Raw genomic sequence first — 10,142 nt, 5'->3', positions numbered from 1 at the left:
AGAAGATGTGAGCGGCTGGCACTCCGATTATATGCATGCGTTTCCTTCCATGGTCAATTTCAGCTCTTCTCAAAACTGTTTTGTCTTAATTCAGCATCCAGCGGACCTTATTAGCGATAATGAAATAGTAGAGCTAGATCGGTTGTAATCTACAGATGGCTGGGCGCTGGTGGCTTATGCCTGACATCCTAGCTATTCAGCTGTTTGTCTAGGACCCTAGCTCTGACCCAGGGCAGTCCACAGCCATCTTGGGCGGGAAAACCTGTGTGACTCCGATCAACCATTAAAAAGCTAGGAGTGGAGGTGTGGCTCAACTGGTAGACTGCCAGCCTGAAGTGACAAGACTAAGGGACAGCTCCGAGACCCTGAGTTCAAGCTCCAGGACCAGCCTCCATCCCCTCCCCCCAGAAATCCGTCTAACCGTGGAATGACCCTGCCAGCAGGTGTTTCCATCACCTCCAGCTGCCCCGTGGGGTGGGCTCAAGGGTGGCCTACGTGGAATGTGTGGAAGAATATTCCTTTCACAGCCCCCAGATGGGAGCTCAGAGTAGCGTACTGAGAGGAAAGAAACGTGCAGCAGTCCTATAAAGACTTGGAAGGGGTGGTCCACATCCTTTCCGCTCGCCCGGGGAGGCGGTGATCCCCCCCCCCCTCCAACTCCACTCTGGAACATCAGTGGAGCCTCAGGCCCCATAACGAGCGAGCCTCTCCCCGTCAACTCGGTCCATTAAGCTTTTTACAAAGCGGGGCGGAGCCTCCTGAGGGGGCGGGAGCGTGCGGAGCCGTGCTGGCTTCCAATTGGCCGAGGCGGTTGTCCGTCCGCCTCTTCCCCCGCCCCACCTCCGGGCGGCCTCGCAGCGACGCCGCGGGCGCGCGGAGTCAGCCCGCCGAGCTCAAACGGCAGGGGGCGAGCCGCGGAGGCGTGTCGGGGCGGGCCCGGGCCCCGCGCGCCCCGCCCCGGCCTCGCGGCGGCTCCCTCCTCCCGGGCGCCGCGTCCTCCCGCTCGCTCAGTTCTCACTCCACGTTCCACGCCGCGGCCTCGCTCCTCCTGAGGCAGCCAGCCGCTGCGGCCGCCTCGCACACGCCCGGGGGCCGCCAGCACCGACGCGCGCGCGTGCCCTCGTTCCGAGCTTCGGCCGCGGCGGGCGTACGGACGGGCGGGAAGGCCGGCGGACCTCGCGGGGAGCCGGCGTCGCGGTCGGGCGGGCCGGCCATGGAGGCGGACGGGGCCGGCGAGCAGATGCGACCGCTACTCACCCGGGTAACAGCGCCGGGCGAGGGCGCCACGGGTGGCGGGAGACCCGGGGCCGGGCCGGGGGCGGCCGGGAGGACGCGGAGCCGGGGCAGACAAAGGCGGCGGGCGGCGTGGGGCGGCGTGGCCGAGCCGCCGGGGTCCCGGGCGGGCGGGCGGGCGGCCCCCTCTCTCCCGGCGGCTGCGCGCCTCGCCGTCTCCTTTGTGTGGCCGCCGGAGCGGGGGGTGCGAGCGGCGGCGGCCGGAGGCCCCGGAGGACGGCGGGCATCCTCGGTTCCGCCCATCCATCCCTGCGCTGCGCGGCCGGGGCGCTCGTGCTCCCCCTGCTCCCAGCCCCCGGGGGCGCCGGTCCCTCCGGCTCCCGGCACGCGCCCTCCCGAGCCCCCCATGCCTCGGAGGACGGCCGCCGTCCCCACCTGCCTCGGGCTGCCGGCGGTGGCCGGGCGTGGGGCCGGTCCGGCCTCGGCTTGGCGAGCCCTGCCGCCCGCCACGGGCTTTGTTCCGGGAGTCCCTCGGCCAGCGCTGCCGCCTCCTCCTCCTCCTCCGGCCTCAGCGGAGGAGTATCCTCCCGGCGCAGGCCAGTTAGAAAGCGGAGGCTGTCGGTGTCCCCAGCCCCACAGAACCCACCTTTCCGGGTGACACTGGCTGTGGCGATTGGTTCGGAGAGGATGTGGCGACTTGGAGAGGAATGGGGGCCCGAGAAGCACGCCGGCCCTCATGGACACTCCACGTGTCCCACAGTTGTTGAGTCTCTTCCTCCCTCCCTCGCTGGTGACTCAAAGGACATGGAAAGTTATAAATTTTCCTCCTTCCACTCTGTGACCAATGATTGTTTTTAAAACTCTATGGCTAGAGTGGTTACAGGGGAAAAAATTTCCAGTCATTCCTTTGATAACGAACGGGAGAAATCGCGTTTCTCTCCCTTTTTTAATCGCGTTTTCCTTACTCTCCCCTCTCCTCCAAGATGATCGTTACCTAAGATCATTTACAAGTTCTCTAAATACAGAGAAAAGCCATTCATCCCCAGACCCAGTGCACTCAGTCAGCAGCGTTACTGGGAAGGTCGTGCTCGGAGATGGTCATGAGACACCACAGAAACTCAGGATCTTCTGTAATGCTTTGTGTGGCCTTTCTGAACCAACTATTCTGTTCTCTCCTAGTGTGCACCAAGGCCACTGTTGCTCGTGATTTGCACATTTTCAGTTGAGCAGTAAAGAGCATCGGAGTTGAGGAAGCTGAAGGGAAACTGATGTGCTCTCACACATTCCCTGCTTAGCTAGCTGAGGAAGTATAGAGGTTATTGGCCTCCATTCATGGGGTTACAACACTTGTTTAGAACCTGTTCTGTAGTGTCCAAGGAAACAGAACCAGCTTTTACCTCAAGATTGAGGGGGGGGGAGGTGGAGGGGGGAGAAGTGGAGACAAATAACAAAAGAATTCTCCATGCTGTCTCCATGCTGTTATTAATGGCATCAGGAGAGTGAGGCTCAGAAGTGGTACCTATTAAATCGGGGAAGTGAGATGTGGATATAAAACACCTATACAGATTATTGATCAAAATCAAATTAGAGTAAGCCATCCAGTCTAAAAATAGAGTGGGGAAACAAATAGGATGAATTAATAGAGAGCACCATGATTTAAAAACTGGGAAGAGAGTTTCTTATTCACTTTCCCCCATGGTAAATAAGAGTTGTAAAAGTGAACAATTAGGTGTTAATTCCAGTAAGCTGAAATTAAATTGATGCTCAAAATGCCATCTTAGGTGTCTAATTATGCAAAACTTATTCAAAGTTGATTGTATTACTCTGAAAGGAAAGTCCATCTGTTTTATGATTTAGGACCTTTGTTCTTCTGAAACTCAAATTTAACGTAGTGGGTGTGGAACCCAGTGTCTTGATCCTGGTAGGTAGATATTCTGCCACTGAAGCTACCTTCCCCAGTCCTTTTTTAAGACAGGGCCAGTGTAGCCCAGGTGACCTCAGCCTCTCAAGTAGTTGGGAATATAGACATGTACCACCATGCCCTGACTTAACTTTCTTTAGATTTGGTTAAACCACAAAAACTCCATCAACTCATCACTGATGCTTGTCTAGCATGTCAAGATCTGGATTCAGAAGCCAAACCCTGAAGATGTATTGCTGTGGGTAGCACTTAGGATTGACTATCTAATTTTCTAGTTTAAGGGGAATTCTGTTATAACAACACTGCTTAGAAGGTTAAGCAAACAATCTAGTTTCTTTTTAGCAGAGATTTAACACAATTCTGTTACCAATTTTGATATCCATGAAATTTACTGTTGTATGATTTCTTTCCTTTTACATATAGTAAGTATCTCATGGGTGCCAGGCACTGGGAAAATAGACAAACAAGGCAAGCAGTTTGTTTTGGCATGTGGAGTGAACATAGTGATGGCATTTACATTTATTCCAGTTATCAGTGCCAGCAAAAACATTTCTTGTGTCTGTTAGAAATACTTTTAAAAAGTGGTTATTAGAATAAATGAAAGTCATGGCCCAGTTTGAATTCATTAGTGTGGAAGGATTTTTGTGGACATGTACATAAGCAATCTCTTCAAGAACTGTAGTTAGCTTTTGGTAGTTCTATCAATATGTCACCTCAGCACTAACTTGCCTTTTTATTTTGATGTCATTGAACTGAAATCCATGGAGTCATTCTGTCATTCATCCAAATGAAACTGTAGGATATTGAGTTGTAATGAAGGATTGGTCATTTGGTTTTGGAAATGCATAGGCTTTCTTTCATGAGAGCTTAGGGAGTTGGAAACTAGACCCCTATTTTGTTGTACTACACTTCTGTTAATTGAGTAGGTTAAAATCGAAAGCCAAAGTAATCTGGTGTTGGAGGAACCTGGTACATAATGTGGTATGTGGTATGGTAACCAATATATTTTACTTTGATAGTTATACTTGTTAACATCCTGTAATGGGTTGTTTTTCTTCCTCTTCCCTCCCTTTGCTGTATCTCACCACAACTCTTCTTTAAAAATTTTTTTTTTAAATAGTACAGAGTAATCTGAGAACAGTGAATCTTGATCAATGTCACCCTTTCATCCTCTTTCATCCCTCCCAACTCCATCTGTCCCTCAGTTTTCTTAATTTTGTAGAATATGCATTGTTTTATAACTGCATCTCTCCTTCCTCTCTTCATTTGTCCCCTCCCCCTATTGGTCCTGTGGGCCCACTTTCCAGTGCCCAATTCCTGGTGTTTATTTTGTTGGATTGTCACCACAAGTGTTCAAGTGAATAGGATTTTCAAATATACAGATTTTCATAGGGGTAATGTTGGGTTAGTTTCATATATATATATATTTACATGAATTTCCTCTTACTGGTTTTTATTTAGTTTCTGGTTTATAGTTTCTTCTGTAGTTGCCTTTTCTTGAGACAACGTTTCACCGTGTAGCCCTTGCTGACCTTGAAATCTAGATCCTCTTTTGCCTCCCTTTTGGGTGGGATTACTGACTGACTGTGTATGGAGTATTTTTCAGTTTGCCTTAAAGTTTGTATCAGTAATAAGATTATTCAAACATTCTGGTCTAAGGTGGAATTTGCTTCTATTTTTGTCTAAGATAGAATGCATTTTGTTGGGATTTTACAGTTTGGGAGAGTTTGGGGTTGTTTGTACTTCAGGTATGTTGCCAGCTTAGCAGTGATTTAGGTTGCCTACATTGATGCTCCCTTCCTGGGGCTGCATGTTTTCAGATGACTGCTATTAGAGAACGGCCAGCCTACACTGCTTCCAGTACTTGGATAAGAAAAAGGGTATGATTATGGTAGATTTGCATTTTTATTAGGAGCTGATTAGCACAGATAAGGTTCAAGATTGACTGTTAAAAGTAGCAGTTTTTCACATTTCGTCCACACAGGATGTTTTAAAATGTCTTAACTTTCCTTAAGTCATAGTTTTGGATGCTTTTATTTTTCTCATTTTTAAAATGTAGTCCATTTTAAAATGTATCAGTTTCATTCTGACCTTTGCAACATGTATGTAGTCTTTTTTGACCTTGATAGTTTGAACTTCAATGAATTTAAGCAGCATTTTTTTTTTGGCAGTTTCAAATAAGCTTAAAGCACAATCTTTATTTCTAATAAAATAGTGTTTGATTAATGTTAAATGTATTTTTTTTGCAGTGTTATGTGGATTAATGTCTGCTTACACTTCAGTCACTGTGGAAATGATCTCTTTTTGGGTTCCAGCGTTGTATTGTTTATTTTCTGTGAGATTGTTCAGAATGGAGAAGCTATTGAATTGTATATCCTCTTTGATTCGGAACTTGTGAAATGAATGTACCACTGAAGGCATATTCTCACCTGGGAAGATATCTGTAACCCTATTTTATTTAGACCTATTCTCACTCCACCTGGCCTTGAACTCGTGTCCTTCCACTTCTGCCTCTGAGCACTGTGATTTCAGGCATATGCCACTTTGCCCAGCTCAGTCATAATCTGTATTCTGGGAAATTTGTTGAGAACACTCAGGAATTTTTTAGTTTAGGAATTCATGTGTTCAACAAAAATTAAACAAATTTATGGGAAGTTATCCATTGAGTTCTATAGTAGTACTACAGATGTTTTTGTTTTAAATCCTCTAAGAAACAGTATTTGGTAAGGAAGAATTTAAATTAGAATATTATACTTGTACAAGATAATACCAAGGTATTAACTTAGAAAATGTTTACAATTTGAAGTTTTTTTTTTTTTTTTCTTTTTAGCATTTGTTGTGGGCGAATGTAGTTGGGGCTAGTTAAGATTTGTGCTGGGGGAGTAAGGGAAGAGGTCACTCTTGAAAGAATGGATTTTTATATAGATCCTTCAGACAGGTGGAAACTTGCACACAGCTTTATAAAGGAGCTAGGGCCAACTTGCAAGCCTTACCAGCCTTCCTGTGTTACTGCTCTCAAGACCAGATGTGGTTGTAATCATGCCTGAGATTTCTATGTCTTACATTTAAGACTTCCAAGTTGGTTTTTTTTTTCTCCTGACTATTCATATGGCACATTCAAATTGGCAGCACAGTTGTTTTTCTAGTAACCTCTGCTGTCAAAAATGACAGGTGGTTTACGCCTGTAATCCTAACTACTCAGGAGGCTGAGAGAGCTGAGGTTCAAAGCCAGCCTGGGCACTAAAGTCCATGAGACTCTTATCTCCAATTAACCACCAATAAACCAGCAGTGGTGCTGTGGCTCAAGGGGTAGGGCAGTAGCTTTGAGCTGAAGATCTCAGGGACAGTGCCCAGGCCCAGAGTTCAAGTCCCATGATGGACAACCCCCCCCCCAAAAAAAAAAACCCAAACAAACATTTTTACATTGTATAAAAGGAATTAGAAACCAACTTTTTTTTTTAATCCCACAAAAATGTGATAACTCCTGGTAACAGTGCCTACCGTTGTTTTGATCATAAATTGTTGAAATGTACTTGTGAATGTGTTGCTGCTATCTATAATACTAAAGGATAGGGGTTTTCTGCTTGTTTAGTAACTTTGCATGACAATGCTCTGAGTTACATACTAATGGTAATATTCATGCCAGCAGAGTTAGCACTGTCTAGTTAAAAACTGAGTTCAGGGTCCAGGAGCGTGGCCTAGTGGTAGAGTTCTATTCCTGGGTACCACATACATAGAAAAAAAAGCTGGAAGTGGTGCTATGGCTTAAGTGGTAGAGTGCTAGCCTTGAGCAAGCCCAAGGACAGTGCTCAGGCCCTGAGTACAAGCTCCAGGACTAGAAAACAAACAAACCCCAAACAAACCAAAAAACGGAGTTAAAAGTGAGTGGATAGGCCACAAGGTTTTTGCTTGTATGCATTCTTTCTGGGAGAGAGTTAGATTTACATTTAGATTTCCAAAAGGATTTTTTTTAAATCCAAAAAAGCAACAAAAGAATGTATTATAAAGTTAGCTTAGTTTGGCTTTATCTTTAAAGGTTCATAGTTTCACAAGAAGTAATTCATAGTTTCATATTTTGCTTTAATAGTTGTTGGTGACTGTTAAGTTCATACTATTGCATTCCCTTACAGTTTTTTTTTTTCTAAGAATACTAGCTTTATGAAGTAGGTTCTGCCTAAGAAGTTTGGAAAAATGACCACACATACTTTTTGGTGATATGCTTCCCTATGCTAAGGACTCTGAGATGTGCTATAATAATAAATATATTACATTATGATGAGGAAAGATACATCCACGTGAGATTGCGGTTCACTACTGTTAGAAAATATGAATAAGTCACTAGTATGCTGTATTGTTACAAGTCTAAGGAAGCCAATCCTGTGGTACTGACTGTGCAGATCTATTTGAGATACCCTTTTTTCTGTGTAAGTCTGTTGCAGCTCAGGAGAAATTTGAAAACTTTTAAAAAAATGCTCTGGAAGCAACATGACAGTGTTTATTATGGCATGATGATGTTAAGTCATACTGCAGCTGTTACAGAATGAAGGTGATTTCTTGTATTAAAACAATGCATTTTTCTCTAATGGGAAAATAAAAACATGTATTTGAATTACTTGGTATTTGGAAACTAATAAACATGTTGCCAAAGAGGAAGAATGAGAACAAGTATGGAAACAGTTGTAGGAGCAAAGATTCATAGTACATGGCTCCTTGCATTTTGAAATATGCAAAAATACTACCTACTAAATGAAACACAGTGGCTTACTAAATTGATTTATATCTTGGGTTGAGGAGTTTCATGAAATGGATGACTCAGTCTGATATTTATGACTATAACTTTTAATGTTGTAGAGATACTACTTGTATTAATGTCAGTAAAATCACATGTGTATTTATTACATGCCTAATTAAATACCACATGCACGCGTGTCTTGGAAATGTTAAATCCTCTCTATCTAGAGACCTGATTTAGTGAGATTTAAGGCAAAGGCAGGATGCGGGAAGGGACTAGGGCATTCTTATTGATATACATATAGTACCTTATGTGTAAGGAATAACTTGATTGTGTACTTTCCCTTAATTTAGAACTTTTTATTGTGATGTTTGTGCTTGCCTTTACGTAGGGCCTTAAACATGCTGGGCCTGTGCTCTGCTGCTTGTGCCAATACTACAGCCCTACATTTCGTTGTTTATTTTGGAGTTGGAATCCCCAGGACATTTCTGGTTGATTTGCCTTCTTTATATTGTGGTCCTCTGGATCTTAACCTCTGAGTAGTTAGGGTTACAGGTGAGAGTTATTTGTGGGGGCCGGACAGTGGGAAAGTGCTTTTTTGGCAAAGGTGTTGAGTTGCATCCCCAGCACCACCAGAAACCATCCACAACCAAACACAACCACCACTACCCCAAATTCTAAATTGTGGGATGACTGTGGCACAATTGTGAGGGCAGTTTCTCATTGTTCCCCTGTTTTCACTCCAGAGGGCACCATTTACCTGTGTTCCCTGTGAATGAATGGCTGTGCAGCTTGGCAGGACAAGCTGCTTCATGTTGTTTGACAGATATTGTTTGTGATGTTTATTACCTCATTAAAAAGAAGTTAGAATTGAGCCTACAGAAATGGTTCTATTTAGCTAGGTTTTGTTGTTGTTTTGGGTTGTTTGTAGGGCTTGAACTCTCATGACTTGGTGCTGTCCCTGAGCCTGTTTATGCTCAAGGCTAGTGTTCAACCACTTTGAATCACAGCCTCATTTAGATGAGTCTCGGGGACTTTTCTATCCCGGCTGGCTTTGAACCGCAATCCTCAGATCTCAGCCCCCTGAGTATTTAGCTAGTTTTTAGAAGCCACTATTTATGGAAAATGTAGGACTCCCCTTTCCCCCCAAGTATTTTTCTTGAAAGCATTTTTGCATACGTGAAATACTTGAGTGCTATTCAAGGACTTTTCAGCCCCTTGAATGAAGCAGTATAATGCCACTGAAAAATTATGTCTCACATTTACTTAAACCTAGCAGTGGCCAGGAGAAATGTCATGTTTTTTACATGGATGGAAATTGTAAGGTGGTATTTATGGTTTGTCCTTTGCTTCAGTGAATGAAGTCAGTGAAGAGCAGGTAACTGTTTAGAGACTCTGAGTCATGAGGTTTATTAGATTTCTCATTTAGAATTTTACCATTCTTTTTTGGGAATGTGAACTTAATGGATAGAGACATTTTCTAAAAATTTTCAGGCCATCCCTGTAGTTAGTTAGAGGCTAAATTGAGATTTAAACTTGTGGTTGATATGTTAAACTATTTGTCCCATAGGTTTTCATTTCTCATTAGTTTGGTGGAATCTAAGCTGCTGTTTTCAATACCATCGAACATTATTAACATATTAGATAGTTTTACTCGTATGATCCTTGAGATCTTGATTTGTTTTTTGTTGTAATAAATTTTTATTATGGTAAGTTTTGTGAATTAAATTGCTAATGTTCTAGAAATTTAATTTCAATAATATTGTTTTCCTTTCTTGTCTTCAGATTCCCTGAAGACTGGGACTAAGATATTTTAGGAATATTACTAAATTTTTCAGTTAGGTTGATTCAAGAGCTTGACACATAGAAAACAATAATATTTGTTCAGTGAATTGTTAGGATATTATCAGGCCCTTATATGTTATTAAATAAGCTTCTAGTAGTTTAGTCAACTAGATTATTTTATATATATTATTTTACAGGATTTATTTGTGATATTAGCCATTAAAATATGGCTTGCTGTAATGGCCAAAAGATTTTTTTTTACTCTGGTTCTGTCGAGAGAAAATATTAAGTAGTGATTGCAGTTTGGATTCCAAAATAAGAGTTATGGGCTTGTTTTGTGTTTTTGCTATGCTGAAAATTGGACTCAGGGTTTCGAGCATGCAGGACAGCTAGTCTGTGGCTGAGCTATAAAGGATCCTAATTTTTTTTTAGGTCCTGAAAGGTTTAGGCAATTTTTAAGCATGAATAAAA

The 10,142-nt window shown here is 43.6% G+C and overlaps 1 protein-coding gene across 3 annotated transcripts in view; it reads left to right on the top strand.

Annotated features, from left to right (window-relative positions):
- The first annotated feature begins 1,159 nt into the window (after positions 1-1,159).
- Slc4a7 (solute carrier family 4 member 7) overlaps positions 1,160-10,142 on the top strand; it is an 80,934-nt gene continuing 71,951 nt past the window's right edge. The window contains exon 1 of one of the 3 annotated variants that reach the window (XM_090322525.1): positions 1,160-1,261. In XM_090322525.1, the coding sequence (XP_090178651.1) occupies positions 1,214-1,261 (48 nt within the window). In that variant the 5' untranslated portion in view covers positions 1,160-1,213. The remainder of the gene's footprint in view (positions 1,262-10,142) is intronic. The other 2 variants (XM_090322510.1, XM_090322519.1) reach the window with 2 other exon arrangements.

Source organism: Megascapheus bottae, chromosome 2 (assembly GCF_031878675.1).
Source record: "Megascapheus bottae isolate mThoBot1 chromosome 2, mThoBot2.hap1, whole genome shotgun sequence".
In the NCBI taxonomy this organism is placed as follows: Eukaryota; Metazoa; Chordata; class Mammalia; order Rodentia; family Geomyidae; genus Megascapheus; species Megascapheus bottae.
Note: the sequence above shows the minus strand (reverse complement) of the source record. Positions and strands in the feature narration are given on the sequence as shown.